This window comes from Ovis aries, chromosome 1 (assembly GCF_016772045.2).
Source record: "Ovis aries strain OAR_USU_Benz2616 breed Rambouillet chromosome 1, ARS-UI_Ramb_v3.0, whole genome shotgun sequence".
Lineage (NCBI taxonomy): Eukaryota > Metazoa > Chordata > Mammalia > Artiodactyla > Bovidae > Ovis > Ovis aries.
In genome coordinates, this window is record NC_056054.1 from 17,393,176 (window position 1) to 17,411,391 (window position 18,216).

The 18,216-nt window shown below is 50.4% G+C and overlaps 1 protein-coding gene and 2 long non-coding RNA genes across 3 annotated transcripts in view; 1 reads left to right on the forward strand and 2 right to left on the reverse strand.

Annotated features, from left to right (window-relative positions):
- The window catches only part of SLC2A1 (solute carrier family 2 member 1), a 34,035-nt gene extending 25,390 nt beyond the window's left edge, over positions 1-8,645 (reverse strand). Inside the window, exon 1 of the mRNA XM_027968628.3 lies at positions 8,455-8,645. Within this exon, the coding sequence (XP_027824429.1) occupies positions 8,455-8,472 (18 nt within the window). The 5' untranslated portion in view covers positions 8,473-8,645. The remainder of the gene's footprint in view (positions 1-8,454) is intronic.
- On the reverse strand, positions 1,274-8,446 carry LOC132657857 (uncharacterized). Its single transcript, XR_009596585.1, has 2 exons — positions 7,166-8,446; positions 1,274-6,280 (listed from the first exon to the last, which is right to left on the reverse strand). It is a non-coding gene; the product is annotated as an uncharacterized LOC132657857 (long non-coding RNA).
- Positions 8,646-8,873: 228 nt separating the features above from the next.
- On the forward strand, positions 8,874-17,841 carry LOC132657858 (uncharacterized). The gene is made up of 2 exons (XR_009596586.1): positions 8,874-12,602; positions 17,263-17,841. It is a non-coding gene; the product is annotated as an uncharacterized LOC132657858 (long non-coding RNA).
- The last annotated feature ends 375 nt before the right edge of the window (positions 17,842-18,216 follow it).

The window sequence follows — 18,216 nt, forward strand, 5'->3', positions numbered from 1 at the left end:
TTGTGGTGGCTTTGACTCTGGGTCTCAGTTTCCTCACATGGGAAATGGGGTAAGAGTGTCTTCCCTAAAGGCTTGCTGAGTTCTGGGTCAATGCCCATCATGGAGCCGGCAGAGTTCACTTGACAGGTGTCTGCTGAATCAGGGAGGGATGGGAAGCCATCTGCCTCCACCAGCCCTGTGGCTGGAACTGAAAGGCAGCAATGCAGTCCATTCATTCAGCGTGTATTTATGTGCCAAGCTGATGGACTAGTTGATGAGAAGGGTTCCAAGTTCCACAGCTCATGGCTTTCTCATGGAAGCCTTTTATACAGGTGGAGGAGCAATGGAGAGCCCAGAATCTGAGAGCCCTGGCCACCTATGACCACCTCTGGGGATGGGGCTACCTTCTAGAACACCCCTTGCCATTCCAGACCTTTGCCCTTGCCGTGTCCTCTACAGTCTCAGCTTCTGCTCCAAGCAGTTGGGGAATACCCAACTGCTGTTCCCCCACCACACTGGGAACTGAATGGGACCTAGAGTGCCCAGAGTAGGATGCAGCGCTGAATGTTTGTACAAAGGTAATCGGTCACTTTTGAAATTAGTGTTTTGGGCAAAATTGGCTCTGTGAGTATCTATTCCCCCTAGCCCAGCACTCATCCTAACAGATTCCAACTTGGTCATGTAACAAACCCCTGATGAGGACTGGAACATCAGCTCTGAGGGCTGAAAAAAGCCTAATAGTAACTCTCCAGCCTCCACCCCACCCCACAGGGAGGTAAAGGCCTCTGAGTTCAAACCCTGATTCTCTGAGGGGTGCCCCAGGCAAATGCCTGGGCTCAGGGCCCTGCACAGAGGCGGCTCTCACGCCCCCATCCCTCGCCACCCCCACCCCAATTGTGGGGGTCCTGAGGCCCACTGAGAGCTCTCCCTCTCCCAGGAAGCCACCCATGAGGTACCTGCCAGCTTTGGGACCTCTCCTCCCACACATGGAGATGCTGGGGGGCCTGGCCAGCTCACATAACTTGCCAAACATCATGCGTAGCCTTTTGACTCTAGCCCTGAGCTCTCCTGGTCAGTACTGGCAGAGGGAGGGCATGTGGCCACACCACTGAGGTAGGTCACTCCCTGTGGGAGGAGGGTCTGGGGGGAGGGTCCCTGAGCCGGGATGAGCCACAGGTGGCTCGCATCCCTTCCTCCTTCCACAGCTCCCACATGGCCCTGGGGTACATCAGAACAAGGAACAAGGACTGCATGGCCCCCAGTTCTAAGAAGGATGGGGCAGGGGCTTATTGGATCGATGACAGCTCCTTTTTAATTTATTTTGTGTACATTTCTTTTCTAAGATTTCATTTGAACAAAATTCTGGTCAGTACAAAAAGAAGCCCAAGAAACTGCAGAATTGCTGTAATGCTCTCCCATGATAGATGGGGAGCCTAAGGCCAGAAGATAGGGGCCAGGATACTCAGCAAACAGAAGCCAGTCCTGGGACTTGAGTTCTTTGGATTCCTGGACAGACATTTTACTCTTTGAACTCTTCCAGCCTTCCAGGTCTTTTCAAGAAGTGTGATAACCCTGGGAAGCATCACCTTCAGGTGACCTGAGGCATTTATTTACTCTTCTCCAAGCCCTTTTCTTCAAACCTTCCAGGGACGTCGGGACTTCTGCATAGCTGAGCCACCCCTGCACCCCGCGGTGGCCCTAGAAGCAAGAAGGTGCACATCAATCTTTAAAGCAGAGAGTAGAGGAGGGAGCTGCCACTTTTATCAGCGCTGGCAGCACCAGCCAGGCCCCGGGCAGCATGCCAGGGCTGCTTCCACATCCTGATTTAACCACCACCACCAGGCTTTGGGGGAGAGATTGCTCTCGCTTCGGAGGAGAGCCTGGAGGCTCAGAGAGGGAAAAGCGGATGGCCAGAAGGCCTTTGGCTGCTGCGAAGCCTCATTTCGAGGGGTTTCTGCTGCCAAATCCTTCCTGCTCATGTCTTCCCTCTGCTTCCGGGTACTGGTGCCCGAAAGGAAACAAGGTTTCTACCTGGTACTTCCTTCCTATGTAGGTCACATTTCATCCCAGCAACTTGCTGTGCCTTGCCCTGTCTGAGCCAGGACAGCCCAGACCCACACTCAGAAACCTCTTGGCCACTTGGGTTGATTTTGCTCTAAGCCCAGGTTAGTCAACTATGGCCCGTGGTCATGGTCAAATCCAGCCTGCCAGCTAAGAATGGGTTTTACATTTTTAAGTGGCTGGGGGTGGGGGGCGGGGAGAGAAGACCAAACCTTTGTGATACATGAAAATTATATTAAATTCAAATTTCAGGGGAGTTCTCTGGTGGTCCAGTGCTTAGGACTCAGCACTTTCACTGCTGTGCACCTGGGGTTCAATCCCTGGCTGGAGAACAAGATTCTGCAAGCCACACGGCACAACCAAAAAAAAAAAGTTCAAATTTCAGTTACCGTTAATAACATTTGATTGTAACACAGCCACACTTGTTTGTGAAGACTTGTATTGTTATGGTTCCCCTTGTGCTACAACAGCAGGCCATGCGGCCCACAGAGCTGACAATATTTACTTACTATTTGGCCCATTACAGAAAAAATTTGCCAGTCTCTACTTTAAGTCCCAGGTGCTCTGAATGGCGGCGTGCAAACCCAACATATGATAGCTGCACAGGATTTTTCAAACCCTTCCAGGCAAAACCAAATCACCTTTCAAAAAGATGTTAATTGCAAACAAACAACTGACTCCTTGAGCCAGCACCTGGGCATGTGGAGAAGCCAACACCCCAGAGAGGGATCTGTTCAGTGGGGAGGTGCGCCCCTATTTGACTATGAAAAGATTAACTTGATAAGACTATGGGAATATGCAACCCCAACCCTCTCAGCTGACAAGGTTAAGTCCCAGCTCCCCTACTTGTATGACCTTGGAAAAATTCCTTCCCTTAAGATCTCCTGTTCTCCATAAAAGAGGCTTCCTAAGAATAAGAAGTTGTATTACTAAGGAAAGGCAGTACTTGAGTGCAGGTCCCCAACACCGTTCTGGTCAATGGAGATTCAGCAACAAACTAAACTGAATCCCTGCTTCATGGAACTTGACATTTTAGATGGGGCAGCAGTGTGGGGAGTGGGAAGGTAGAACCTTGATATACCTAAAATATATCAGGTGGTGAGTGGCATGAAGAAAGAGAGTGATGGGGACAATCACTTAATTCTTAATCGGGCAGGACATCTTGTAATGGAATATTATGCACCTGTTGGAAAGAATAAAACACACCTATATGTACTTGATATGAAAAGAGTGCCAGGGAGAAAAGAAAAGCAGTAAGCAATGTATAGAACGCACACTGTGTGTAAGGAAGGAGGAGACAATCACTTTACATCACGGCAAGTGCTTAAATGTGCAGAGACAAACACCACAGGTATTGGTGGGTGAGCAGGAGGGAATGCACAGGGCTGCACAGAACTATGTAGAAAGTGTGATCCAATTACTCTAAACTCCATTTATAGGCACATATATACACATGCACAAAAAGAGGTCTGTGAGGGGTAAATATCCAGTGATTACAACTGGGAGACGATGTTCACTCTTACCTTGCATGCTTCTCTATATTTGGCTCCATTACTTCTGTAACTTAAAAAAAACCCTTGCAACCTGACCTAGAGAGGTAGGTATTATTTCTGTTGTTTAGTCGCCAAGTTGTGTCCAGTTCTTTGAGACCCCACGAACTGTAGCCCACCAGGCTCCTCTGTCCATGGGATTTCCCAGGCAAGAATACGGCAGTGGGTTGCCATATCCTTCTCTGGGGGATCTTCCTGACCCAGGGATTGAACCCGTGAGTCCTGTATTGGTGGGCAGATTCTTTATCACTGAGCCAGTTACAGTTGGGGAAAAAAGCTCCAGCAAGAGGCATGGCTGGCCTGGGGTGAAATGGTGGAGCTGTTTCCAGTGGAGCCCTTTCCTCCTCACTCCCCAGTGAGCTCTGGGCTAGGTGATTTGGGCAGATGTCCTGTCCAGCAGAGGCCTCAGTAGCCAAAGGTTCTCTAAGCTGGGGTCTGGCAAGAGCTCTCTCCCCTTCCAGGGTGCCAAGGCCCTTGGGAAGCAAAAGCCAGCAAAGTGTTGGTGCTGAAGTCTTAGAAAGGGTCAACTGTCCTCAGTCTACCAGAGTTCAAGGTATGGGAGCCCTGCTCAGTTACTGCAGAACCCCAGTGTTTATGCACTACCTACTGCCTCCCTGTCCTGGAGGTCAGACAGTAGAGCCTTAGGCTCCACTCCACTCCTCCCATGGATGAGGTGGGTAACAGTTGGAGGTTTGTTGTGGTGGCCAGGCCTAGACACAGCCTCTCTGAGCCCAGAAGTCCAACCAGGAGGCTTCTCAGCCTCCACAACCCTGGGGACGCTGAGTGACTCTGTTACCTCTCTGCCCAGGAGTGAGGTGGGGGAAGGGTGAGGTTGCAGGTCCCAAGCCAATGCTGCACAGTTCTCCTTTGTCCTAGGCCTCCCCAGCTCTGCCAGCTAGGGTGGGGTGGGTTGGGGGAGAACTGGACGACTGTATCCCTGGAGCTGGAGCAGAGCTCTAGGCCCTGACATCCTGTCAGTGCCTGATCAGGAGGGACTGGGTAAAGCTGAGCTCCTTGGAGTCACAAGCTGATTATGGGGGGATTTGGGGTTGACCCAGCTCCAGGCCAGTTAGGGTTGGTCCCGAAACGGCTCAGCATGGGACAAGGATCATTATAGAGATGTTTACAATGTCTGCACACCCAAACTGAACGTGCAAAGGGTCCTTCCATTTAAAACAGCCACCACCCTGGTTTAGGGCACAGGACCGGTCTCACCACAAGCACCATGGGGAGTGAACCTCCTTTTTATGGAGAAGAAAACCAAGGCTGAGGAGAGTCACATCCCCAAGGCATAGTGTTGTGAGGATGTCTTGTTTCCTTTCACAGAAGGCTTTCAGGTCAAATGATATCTAACCCAACTACTAGACTGCACCCAGAAAGAGCCTGGAAAGTCCTAGAGTCTGAGAATTCCTGCTCATTTGGGGTGAACGGAGGGTGACACAGAAAAGCGGTGTGGAAGAGGAAGTATTTAAAGAAAATAGCGAAAAACATTTCAAATTTTTGGACAGCTGTATCTTGGTTAAGCTTTTTTCCTTCTCCGGCCTCCGTTTTCATCTGTCAAACGGAGGGTTGGGCCTTGCACTGGAAGGTCCCTGCTGGGGACTTTCCTTTATCATCTTCTTGGGCCATCCCAGAAAGGCTGGCAGTGTGTTTTGTGCTGGGAGGCTAGTTTATGACCTTGGAAAAGTCATTTTCCATTGAACCGTGATGTCATCATGTCTTGGTATCACCCTCACAGGGAAGCCAGGACAGCCCCATCAGTGGACCCATTTAGGGGCTTGGCACTCTCACCCATGTTCTGCTCTGCAAACCAGCTTCCTGACAAATCCCAAGTGGAGAACTGGCCAGTTGGAACTTTAAGGATTTGCCTGAACAAGTGATACAGCCCTGGTATGCTGGGGCTCCCCAAAGGCTCCCATTGCCAGACTGCCAGACTTCTGTATAGAGGCTGCAACCTAGATAACCCCAGGTCACCTAGGGCCCAGGTAAGTGCAATGCATCATGGGAATCCAGAGAAGCAAGGGATATTTATGGAGCATCCATGGGGACAGACAGACACATTTATTTCCGAGCTCCTGCAGACACTCTAGTGATGAAAATGACATCATTCTGCAGACGCGGTAACTGAGCTAAAGCTGGAATTCAAAACCACAAGTGCAGGACTTCAAAAGCCTATGCTCTTTGTACCACTGAAGGGTTGAGGAACCCCGCAGATTTCTCATTTCTCCTTTGTATGGAGGATGGAGTTGGCAGAGGTCCTGGGGTGTGATTAGGGTGCCAGGAAGGACTAGTTGAGGAGTCTTCACAAAGGGCTGGGCAAGACATCTCGGGGCAGGACTCACCCTTGTCTGCTGCCCAGTAGGGAGTGTGAGCAAACTCCCCCGGCTGGAACAAGAGGGTCTTCAACTTGTTCCTCCCTACTTTTCACTCAGGTAAACATCACAATGAGCCACAGAGAAGCACCACAAAGTGCAAGGAAGTCAGATGAGTCGGTTCCCAGTTCTAAGGAGATGAGGAGGAACATAGCAAAGCAAACTTCAGAATCAGACACCCCTGGTTTTAAGACCTTGGGCAAGTGATATAACCTCTCCAGGCCTCAGTTTAACCTCCTGCACAAAAGGATGGGGCGTGCTGATTGAGTCAACAGGTCCAAAGGGAAGGGCTTTTTTCTAGAATGTATACAGGATGGTCTGTAGAAGATTTAGCGAAAAAAAAAAAAAGAAAGAAAAAAAATTTTTTTACTATAACTGCTATCTGTAATTTGCCTTTTGAAATTTCTACTTTATGTACTCATATAATCAATTATTATAACAGTGCCCGTATATGAATTTATGTGTGCATGCTCAGTCACGTCTGACTCTTTGTGACCCCATGGTCTATAGCCCGCCAAGATCCTCTATCCATGGGATTTCCCAGGCAAGAATAAATGCAGACAAACCACTGGAAAGGAGGCACTCCAAATTTATTTACTGATGGAGCAGGTAATCAAGAGTTTGGAGGGTACTGCATAAAAAACACCCACCTGCTACAGCATTTAGAACTGGCTGGCACATGGACAGCCCTGGAAGTCAGTTAAACTCTCTCCCCTCCATTCAAAATTCAAGAAAGGCTCATGGTGAAAAGGGACAGTGTAGACTGAAAGCCCTTTCTGATTAGCTGGGGTTCAAATCCAGTTCCGCCACTTACTAGATGTTTGACTTCAGGAAAGTTACTTCTTTTCTCTGAGCTCCCTCCCTGAACCATATGGAGGGTCAGTGATACTGAAAAGCATTTGAGCCCAGAGCCTAGTAAACTATTAAGCAGCTGTTGAATTTCTCCTCCACTTTTTTCTCCACTCAGAATATTCACTTATCCACTCAACAAATAAACACCCAGGTCCTGCATCATATGCTGAACAGACATTTCTTTCCCTTGAAGGAGTGAAAAAGTTATCCTTCTCTTACAGACAGTGAAACTGAAGCCCAGAGAGGTTAAGTGACCTGCTAGAGCCCTGAGCTAACATAGCAAGCTTACCATTAGCTAAAAGAACTTCTCATTTCATTTGTATTTTGCTATACCGCAGCATAACAGCTCACCTATGACTGTCGGGAAATGTGTTCTGGGCTCAGGGTCTCCCTTCAGGCCAGGGCGGGCTGGTGAAGCAAGTTGTCTGGATTCCTCAGGCACAAAGGCGCCTTTTCCCGCTGAGGGTACAGCTTGGCCACACTGTCACGCACCTCTCTGCCCAGTCAAAACCTTGCTCAGTTCCACCGGACACCTCCAGCGCCCATAGGAAGGGTAGTGCGCAATTCAGTGCTAACCCATACCAGGTGAAAAAACACACTCGCGCCTTCCCTGCCCGAAAAAAAGGGACTTGAAATATCCTATAGAAGGGGGAAGGAGGAAGGAAAGAAATAAGGCCCTACACAAAAGGTGGGGCCCAGTAAATACTTGTTGGAAAGGAGTCATTCTGGGAAAGTCACAAAGATCCCCTCTAGGGCAAGTCCTACAGGGGGAAAAAAAAGAGATCGTATCGAGGCAGTTTGCTCCCGCGGGAAGCAAACTATTCACAGTCCCGTGTCCCGCAGCTCCCTGGCGCGAGCTCCTTCCACTCAAGCCCGGGCCCCCTTCCCGAACCCCTGTCCCCCCCGGGATCGCGGCGGCGGCCCCCGGTGTACACTCTCCGCGCGGCCCTCATCAGCCCCTCCTGAACAGGGAAACGTGCCACCTCGGAGCACATCGCCCCACTTGGCTAAAGCTCTGGGGCCTGCCCTACGCGGAAAGAAGAGCCTCGTATGCGGGCTTTTCGTCTCAGCCCTGCAGCTAGACATCCTGGGGTTGAAGCCCGGGCCTTAACAGACTGCCCTCTGCCTCGGAGCCCCAGAGGGCTGGCGCGGGGACCGCGCGGGGCGGCGGAAAACGCCCAACACCAGGCCGCGCGCCCAGTGTGGCGCCCGGGAAATGAGAGCAGCGGTTCCCAGCCTGCCGAGCGGGGGCGGGTCCCTCCTCCTCCGCGCTCAAGGGCCGGGGCCCGGCCGGGGGCTCGGCCCGCTCAGCCAATGGGTGCCGCGCTCGGACCCCTCCCCCGCCCCGGGAGGAGCCGGCGCGGGGCCGCCGCCGGGGAGGATCGTGAGCGACGTGCCGCGCCCGGGCCCTGGATCCCCCGGCCCCGCCGGGCCGCGTGGACCTCGCGGTTCCCCGGAAGGAAGCCAATTACTCAGCGGGGGCGCCACCTACGCACGCGGCGCCCTCGCGCCCGCCAGATCCCGAGCCCATCCCTGGCGCTGTCCCCCGGCCCGGGGGAGAGGCCCAGGCCGGCGGAGCGATCAGCGGGGGTCCGCGCCTTTGTTCCCGGCAGGGAGGGCCCGCAGGCGCGCGGACTCACCTTGCTGGTGGGCTCCATGGCCGCGCTGCGCCGGAGGCTTTCGCGGCACCGGGTGCGCGGGCGGGCTGCGCTGTGTGGAACCCGCTTCGGCTTTGGTCTCGAGACCCCGTCTGCGACTCGCTTGGCCTCCCTCTGCCTAGCGAGCTAGTTGCTGAGACCTGCGGCCCACTGTCTGAATTCTCGCTTTGGTTACCTTTGAGCACTCCGACTGTCGCCTTTATAGGACCCCAGCCATTGGCTAGCGAAGCTGGGGGGGCGGGGCGGAGGGGTGGGCAGAGCCCGGGGGCGGGGACTGAGGCATGTCCGGGGCGGGGTTCCCCGAGGAGGGGGCCCAGGTCGCGGTCCAGGCGAGTGAGGGGGTGGGGAGGGAGGGCGCCCGCTGGGTACCTTGTTCTGGCTGCGGATCTCCACTTCTCCCTGAGTCCTGAGAATTCTCTGGCTGTGTGACTCTCTGCAAGTGTGCGCACCTCTCTGGGCTTCAGCGGCCAGCAGCAAAATGGAGGAGCTATTACCGGCTGTGAGACCAAACTCGGAGCCGAGCCGCACAAGGTCGCGCGTGAGAGTGAGGACTGGAGTCCTCACTCCGCCAAGGGATAACTTCAGGAAACTAGTTGTAATGATTGTACCACCTCATAGGTTTGTTATGAAGATTAAGTGAGTTAATATTTGAGAAGTGTTTAGAGCAGCCTCTGTTATGTGGTAAGTGGTATTTAAGTATTTGTTAGACTACAGGAGGTCTCGCTCTGTGATTTTCTCCCTTCCCTTCTCCAACCCCACATTCCTGTTTGTAAACCAAGCCTGGCTTTAGCACAGGCTGGGCCCTCTGCCTGAAAATCTATGCCTACCTCATCTTAGGACTTTAATATCACCTCCTCTGTGAAGCTTTTCTCTACTCCTGACAGTACATGTGACTCTATGGTGACAGGTAAGTGTGAAAAATATGAGTGATAAGAACATAGGAGAACTTGGATTTGAACCAACTCCACTGTAGACCAGCCCCGGTATGATCCTAGGCAAGGTGCAAGCCTGTGAGGCTCTGCTTTCTTCTGGTTAACCCGGAATGAACATGACCACCAACTTCAGGTGCTAACATGAGACATACAATGTCCAGATCTGCCCATGAAGTACTTAGCACATGTTGACTTGCACGTAAGGCCCCCTTTAGTAGTAATGGTATTTTTTCGCCTTATTTCATCTGATTTCACCTTATTTCTCCTTCTGGACTCGTGTCTTACTTGAGACACAGTGAAGGGAAAGACCCCTAGTCCAAAGGTCTGGACAAAGGTCTGGACAAAATCCTGAGGTTAACCTGAGGGTCCCTTTCTCTAGGAAAGGGGTCAGCAGGGGCTATTTTCTGTTGGGAAGGAGGAGCCTGGGCATGACCCCTGGAGTCCTTTGTCTGGGCTGTGGGTCCAGTGCTGGCCAAGGGAGGGGGCTCCCTGTCTGGAGAAGCCCTGGCAGGGAAGGCAGGCCCCATCGGTGCACCTCTGCCCGTGGCTCCTATTTCTGTGGTCTCCCAGTTGCGCAGCCTGGAAAGCTTGGGGCCACCTCTCTCTTCATCTGGTGCCCAAGCCCCTAAGTCCCGTCGATTTCACCTTTCTGTACCACCTCATCCTCTTTCCCTTCTGCTGCCTGCAGGGCCTTTGGCACCTCTGGTCCTCATCCTCTAGTGCTGACCCTCATTCTTCTGTCTGTATGTCCCATGTTTCCGTAGAGGCAGCAAGGTCCAGCCTGGCTAGCACGGCCTTCAGGGCATTAGTTTACAGGCTTAGCCTCACCCCTCACACTTGCACTCACCACTTCTGTACCTTTGCTGATTGTTTCCTCTGCCTGACTCCCTCCACCCCCACCTCATCAAGCCAAAGTGCTTCCGATGGCACAAAGCACCTCTAGAAGGGGCCCCTTACAGGAGGTGTGCCTGAGTCCTCCACGAGGGAGTTGTTCTCCCTTTTACCTTTTGATGTTTCTTAGTGTGCTGCTGTGCTTTTTCTCTTCTTCCAGACTAAGCACCTTGAGGATGGCTTCTATAGCTGAGACACAGAGGTGAAGAAAGAAGGCAGAAATGAATGAACACATGAGCAGCTAGTCTGCTTGTTTCTTGCCAACACAAGTGTTCCCTGAAGTACCTTTTGGGTTTTGCCATTTCCCTGCTCCAAGTCTCTCCACTGCTCCCTGTTGCCGAATACATTCAGTCTACTGTGTATACCTCTTCCCAGCTGTGGCTGTGCCCCATCTAGCTCACGGGGTGCCCTCACTATCAAGCTCTCTTTCCTTCTCCAGTCCAGCCCTGTCTGTGGTGGCTGCTTCTCCAGGGACAGTTGCTAACCTTATGGATTCCCCAGACTGGAGAGAATGAAGAGGGGAGGTGCATAGCAACAATACTGAGTTGGGTGTGCATGGCTGAGAATGTGTATTGGAGCAGATCTTGTATCACAAAGGAAGGAGAGGGAGTAGAGAGAGCTTCAGGATAGGGAGAAGGCAGGCTGAGCAGGGTTTAGTAGGCTAAATATGAGTTCAGCAGGTGGGTCAGAGGGAAGGCCATTTTTGGCAAGGGGAAAATCACCTGCAAAGAGAGGAGACAGACAGAGGATAAATGCTAAAGGGAAGAAAGAATCTCTTGACCACATGCCTGGTGGTGGAGCCCTGGATTCGGTTTCCTGAGTCCCAGTTCTGCTGTTTACCTGCCAAACATCACTGAACAAATCCCTTCTCTCTGTAACCTCAAGACCTACATCTGTAAAATGAGCGTAACAATCCCCTCCTGAGTTGGCCAGAGGAAAAACAGATTATGTACAAAAGTTTATCCAAATAATGTATGACTGCCCTGTAGCTCAAACGATGAAGAATCTGCCTGCGAGGCAGGAGACCAGGGTTCGATCCCTGGGTTGGGAAGTTTCTCTGGAGAAGGAAATGGCAGTCCACTCCAGTATTCTTGCCTGGAGAATTCCATGGAGAGAGAAGCCTGGCGGGCTACAGTTCATGGGGTCGCAAAGAGTCGGACATGACTGAGTGACTGACACACACACACACACAATTTGTGGTGTCAGAAATTCAATCAAACTGCCTTGCTATGGTCAGGGTGGAACTTGAAGACAGAGCAGAGTAGCTAGAAAAACAGCTTTGCCTTCACCCTACCCCATCATACTTGCCCTATCATTTGCTTGAAATTCCATTTCTAAATGTTCTCATTGTAAAAGCTTTATGATCCCTAGAAGGTACTGTGTAGAGGTGAACTCATCAGACGCTATTGACGCTGGCCAGATATTAGATTCGCGGGTAGACTAGTTCAGTTTTTGGATGGCTGAGTCCTCCGCGACCAGATTTAACTCCAGCCAGGGAGGGAACATCAGAGAAAGCCTAAGAAAGTGAGCCTGGAGGGATGGGTTGCCGGGGGAGACCGAGCAAATGCCCATCACCAGGTCCTGGAGGTGCAGCTTAGGGCAGAGGGGCCAGGCTAAGCAGCCCCTGCGGCGGGCGTGCAGAGGGTTGGGAGCGAGAAGGGGATGAAGTTCGCGGAATCTGAGTGGGAGAAGCTGAAGAGGCGGGGTCAAATGCTAGGCATAGGAGTTAGGGCTTTATTCAGCGGGGAGTGGGGAGCCATCGAGGGTTTTTGAGCAGGGAAGGACCTGAGGAAGTCTCAGCCCTTTCTCAAGCCTACTCCAAAGATTTAAAGGGGAGTGTAAGGAGGCGGTGAAGCCCTAGGGCTTCGCTTGGAAGGACCAAGTAACCCCTCCCCAAGCTACTCTCACACTGGCAGCTTTGTTCGCAGGAGGGTGCATTTAGCCCTGGAAGGAACTCGAACTTTTGGATTCCAGGCAGTTCTAGTCCTAGCCAGTAGGAGGAAAAAGGCTCCCTGAGACTGGCGGGGCGGCCTAGTGCGTGCCTGCGAGCACGCTAGCGCGCTCCGGGGCCGCAGCCGCGCCGACCGCTGTGCGGGGGCGGTCTTAGCAACTCCGGAGTCAGGAGTGAGTAAGGCTGCCCGGGGAAAGACGCTTTTTTTTTTTTTTTTTTTTGCCTTTAAAGGCAAGCGTCCTTGGCGGCTTTTGCTGAGTCAGCTGCCGCTGACGCAAGTGGGGCTGCCAGGGGCTGGGACGGGAGAGCCCCCAATCCGCGGGATGTCCTGCAACCCCGATCCTCCCAGGCTGCAGGTAAACACTGTGCTGGACTCCTGGAAGGCCTGATGCGCCAGGCAGGACCGTCTGGCGTGTTTACTATTTTCATTCTGACTTGCGCACCTGTTCAGACCGCCTGCTCGCAGAGCACTTTGCAGCTCCTCCTTCTCTATCCTTTCACGTGCCTCTCCCCAGCCCTCTGCTCTCGGCAGGGCCACCACCCTATCCCCCAGTGCTGGGGGATATTGAGGGAACACTCCCCCCATTGTCTCCCGCACCAGGCTTGTCTGTCCAGATGCCTCCAAGACAGCCCTTTGAATGCCCACAGGTTCCTAGCCTTCACCATGATTAAGTCTAAAATCATCACCCTCTCCCATCTCTTCCGGTCCCCACCGCAGAGACGTTTCCTCTACTCACCAAATAGCCAAGCCAGAGATCTGACATCTTCCTGGACACTTCTTTCTCCCTCCTCCTCAATACCCAGTAACCCTGTGGACTCAACCCTTCCAAAACAGGCACTGGACTCCATCCCCTTCTTTCATACCACTGGCCTGGCTATAGCTCTGCTTGTTCGTCCTCCCACCTGCCACCTCTCTGGTCTCTCAAACACTCAGCCAGCGCATCATTTCCCTTTTTAAGCATCTTTCCCTGGCATGCAAGAATGTGGCTACAGCTCACAGATGTGAAAGAAGCCAAATGCAAAGGAGTGCGGTTTAGTGCATGCAAAGTTCAAAAACAGGCAAAATTTATCCGTGGATTAGACGTCTGGAGAATAGGTACCCTTGGAGGGATGGTAGTGACCACGAGCGGGGCTGGTGATCAGGGCTGGGGCTATAGTGAGGCAAATGAGGCAGGATCGGCCTTACAGATATTTCCCTTTGCCCTAAGCTTTCATGTGACTCATCACGGCATTGTTACTAATCCTGTCTTTACCTAACATTTCGATATTCTGTCATCATGAATTTTTTTGGCATTAGTTTTGATTTCTAAAAAATATTGCATTAAAACGTTATTTGTCTTGATGACTGAGCTTTTTGGCACCCCCTTACATTTTACTCAGGAGGTAAGTGTCTCACTTGCCCTAGTCCTGACCCTGCCGGTGGTGTTTTGCAATGAGTGCTGGTTCCATGTGTGTGTTCAGTTTGTGACAACTCATCAGGTTGGACAGTTCCAATTTTTACATTATGCACATTATGCTTCAATTAAAAAAAATTTTTTTTTAGCTTAAAAAGACCTTTCCGTGATTCCAAGGAAATGACTGTTTTCTGCTTCTTCTAGCATCCCCAGGACCCAAGATGATACCTAACACACTCTGGGATGTGATACATAGCTGTTGAATGAATGAATACAATATTCTTCCAGTTAATTTAATCCCAACAAGAATTCAGTGAAATGAATCTTTTTTTCACTCCATTTTCTAAAGGAGAGAACTGAGACTTAAGGGAAGTGAAATGATTGGCTCAAGTTGACATAGGTGTGAGTTCTAGCACCTCGATTAAAAAAAAAAAAAAAAAAAAAACTCCGACCTGTAGCACTTGCTCGGGCACCTGATCCAGCACAGGCACAAGTGGTGCGCCAGGGCCTGGCTTTTATCCCTGAGATTAAATTCTTTGAGCCGTATCTCTCTGCAGATGATGACCTCCTTGGGATAAGGGCTCAGGCATACCTGTCTTCTCTCTGTCCAGCTAGTTACTTAGGACAGGGAAGAGGCTCTGAATATTTAATAAATGAGCAGAGCAAAGAATAAATGAATGAGGAGGCGGACAGTGATAGGCAGTGAGTGGAGCACAGGTTGGGGAGGAAAATCTGCTAGCTGTGTGTCTTTGGGCTTGTTACTCAGTCTTTCTGAGCACCAGTTACCCCAACTGTAAAAATGGGAATAATATCAGTACTTACCTCAAAAATGTAATGAAAATATGAAATGAGGAAATGATCGTGGGGGTGACTGGTATATAACACATGGATAATGTAACTGCAGTAGTATTCTTTCCAGTGGTTCACATTCTCAAAGTCTGATTTACTGCAGGGTGTCAGGGATTTACCTCTTTCGATTTCCATGTATTACTTTCTTGGGGGTCTCTGGAGTTGAAAGGAGGGGACCTGATGCAGTTCCCCAGGAGCTTTCCTCCTTGAGCCCACAGAGAAGACCAGTGCTGAAATTGTCCAGAAGTCTGGTAGCCCAGCTCCATCCTGCTGGTGGTGTCATCTGTGATGAGTTGCTTCTTTGTGAGCCTCACTTCCCTCTCTGTCAAATGGGACTCAGAATCATCTTTACCTTGTGGGGCTCTGGGGAGGATTCCCCAGAGTCTCTAAGTCTAGCCCACAGTACATGTTCCTTTAAGGTTGGCACCCTGGGGAAGAGCCAGGAGACTGGAGGCTCTTCGAGATTCTGGGAAATCTAAGGACTGGTGGGAAAAACAAATAGCCTGGCTGGGCGCTGTTTTGGTCTTAGAACCTTATTACTCCCAGTGAAATAATACCATTTATGCTGGTGCAACTTTTCAACTGTGCCAAACACCTTCTCGAATGTCATTCCTTGGGTCCTCCTCACACCTCATGGGGAGGTCAAGAACAGATTTATTCATGTACCCATGGCAAGGTGAATAGACTGAGGCATACCAAGGTTAAAGCCATTTGCTTGAAATTACACCAAAGGAGGAATTGGGTAGCAAATGGAAGGCGTGAGACCTGGACCTCTTCACCACCACCATGCAGCAATTTGGATTCAAAAGAAGGCAGAGAGCTCACCTCCTGAGTGAGCGGCTATGGCCCGACTGACGTATGGCTGTGCCCGCTTTCCCCACCCCCAGCCCCACCTGGATGCCACCTGGCAGTCACACGTACATTCATCACTGAGGAGCTGGCTGACTCACCCTATTATACCGGAGCTGACTCACACTTTAGAACATGCAAAGTGAGAACCTGAAAACCTGGAGAAGCTCTCCCTTCCTCATGAGGCTTTAAATTAATGTCCCAAACCCATGGCAGTTTAGCTCTTAAGAAAGAAAAAGCACTGTGGTCTGCCTGGAGGCGGACATCCCTGAACTCAGGGGGCAGTGGTTCACTCCACTCTGGGAGGTTACAGGCTTGCTGGGTGACTTCAGGCAAGTCATTGTCCTTTTCTAAGCCTCAGTCTCTTTGGTTTCATAATGAAGGGGTTGCAACAGGTGACTTCCAAGGCCCTTCTAGCTCTGGGTTGAGAAGCCTTGTCATGATAAGTGGTGTGTGTCAATAGTTTGCTGTGTGCCAGGGGCAGAGCTGAGTGACTGATGTAAAATTGTCACTTTTAACCCTCATCACAAGTCCTAGAAATATTGCCTTTATCCCACTTCATAAAGGAGGAAACCAAGGCACAGTTTCAGAGAAATTTGCCCCAGGTCAAGCAAATAAGCCAATAGCAGATCTGAGAATTTAACCCTGTCTGTCCACAGAACTCGCATTAGTGGGTTTATTCTTACTTATTTTATCCTGCTAGAGCTCGGTTTCCTCATTTAAAAAATTGTGGCAAAGTATATATAACGTGAAATTTACCATTTTAACCATTTTTAAGCATATAGTAATTCAGTGGCATGAGATCCATTCACACTGTTGTGTAACCATCACCACCGTCCATCTATGAAAAATTTTCATCTTTCCAAGCCCAAATTCCTTATTCATTAAGCAATAACTCTCCACTGTCCATCTCCCCAGCCCTCTGGCAAACACCATTCTACTTTCTGTCACTATGAATTTGACGACTCTCGGTACCAAATATAAGCTTTCCTTGTCTTTAAAATTATGACAACAACAAAACCATGAGAGCAAAGGTCAAATAATCCTTCATTTGTGGGCAGCTGGCTTTGAATTGGATTTTAAGTTCCAGTTCTTCCATTCAACGGCTGTATATCCTCAGGAAGATTGCTTAACCTCTCTGCCTCTTCATTTCCACATCCCAACGAGTGGCCTGCTGAGTCCAGCCCTGCAGGGCTGTTGGCAGGCTCACAGAAGACAGTGGATAGGTGTTTGGAAAGTCTGATGCCACTTCTGCGGCTTGTTATATATGCCCTCTTCCTGGAGTGCTGGGATGGGCTTAGATCAGTAGATGTGAGAGCTGGAGAGATTTTAGAGTTGTGCTGTTCAACCCTTTCACAGATGAGAAGACTGAAGCTGGAGAGGTGGTTGTGACTTGCCTAAAGCCACCTATGGAACTTTACACATCCACGTGCATCTATGTCCCACGCGCACACGCCCTGCATATGGAAGGTGCCCAACAGATGCTAGCTGCTGAGGTTGGAAGGTGGGGCCCGTGGTCTCAGTGGAGGCCCTGACTGCTCGGCTATGGAGCCCTCCCCTCGAGCAGTTGGCATTCCAGTCTGTGTCCCCCCACTTGAAAAGTGGCTTATAGAAGGTGCTGGGGCAATCGTCTTCTATCTTGTGTATTCTTTTTATTGGTTTCCAGAGACCTGGTCTTGTGGCTGAGAGTCCCCTCTTCCTTGTTTCCTTAGAGTAATGATTGCTAGGAATTTTTTGGTTGCCAGAGTTAATATATCTAAGGCAACTTCAGGTAATAAAGGAGACTTTATTAAGGGATACAGAGGTGTCCCACAAACAGTGGTGGGGTGCAGTCAGATGCTGACTGAGATTGGGACTCAGAGTACACCGCTGCCAGGATGGTCGGCATCCCTCCTTATTGCTTTCTTTCTCTTTCTCTTCACAGACAGGCGTGTCCTGTCCCACATGGCAGAATATGACCACCACACAATGCCAGAATTTACCTGGGACCATTTCAAGGCTGGCTCAACTCTCTCCTGGTCTTGATTCTAAGTTTCTAGACAAGGAAAGTAGACGGGGTCAGTTTGGATGAGATGTTCGTCCTGGGTCCTGTTGGCTATGGTTAGGTGATGGCGCCGTAGGGAATGTACGAGGCTGGCAGGACTCAGGTCTGTGGGAGGGTGGGGCAGAGGAAGGGTGTGTGACTCCCACAGGCAAACGCAGGCATCTGTTAAAAATGCTGTGAAACAGGGATATATGTTCATTGACATGGAAAGACAGTCAGGATATTTTTGAATGGAAAAGGTGGGTCACAAAAGAGTATGTGTATCACAGTTTAAAAAGTAAACAAGCACATGTAATGTGACTGACTTTCCTACAGAGATGATAAATGTTCATTGAAATTATGGGTAGGAGAATTAGGGGTAATTTTTCGTTTCTTCTTTTGTAATATCTGCGTTTTTCTGATTTTTCTCTCATGAATGAGTATCAGTTGAGTAATAATAAAACGATCATTCTTACCGCACGTGGCTGCAGTGTGTGTTAACTAAGACATTTATTGACTTATTTAATAAATATTTATTAAGCACCTAGTGCGTGACCATGCTTGTGAAAGCTGCAGGTGACTGGCCAGCAGTAGAGGTTCAGTCATTGGGGTCCCCTAAGGCTCTGCCTTCAAAGTTTGCACAGTAGTCTGGGTGCTCAGACACAGGTGCTTCTGTTCTAGCGATCTGTACACATTTTGAAAATCTAAGAAATGAAAGACAGGGTGTTTCAGCTATCTGTTGCTATAGAATTAGCACTCCAAAACACAGTGGCATAAAACAGCAATGATGTGTTATCTCTCTTGATACAGGGAATTGGGCACTTCTGTTCCCCATGACCAGCCGAGATTATTCAT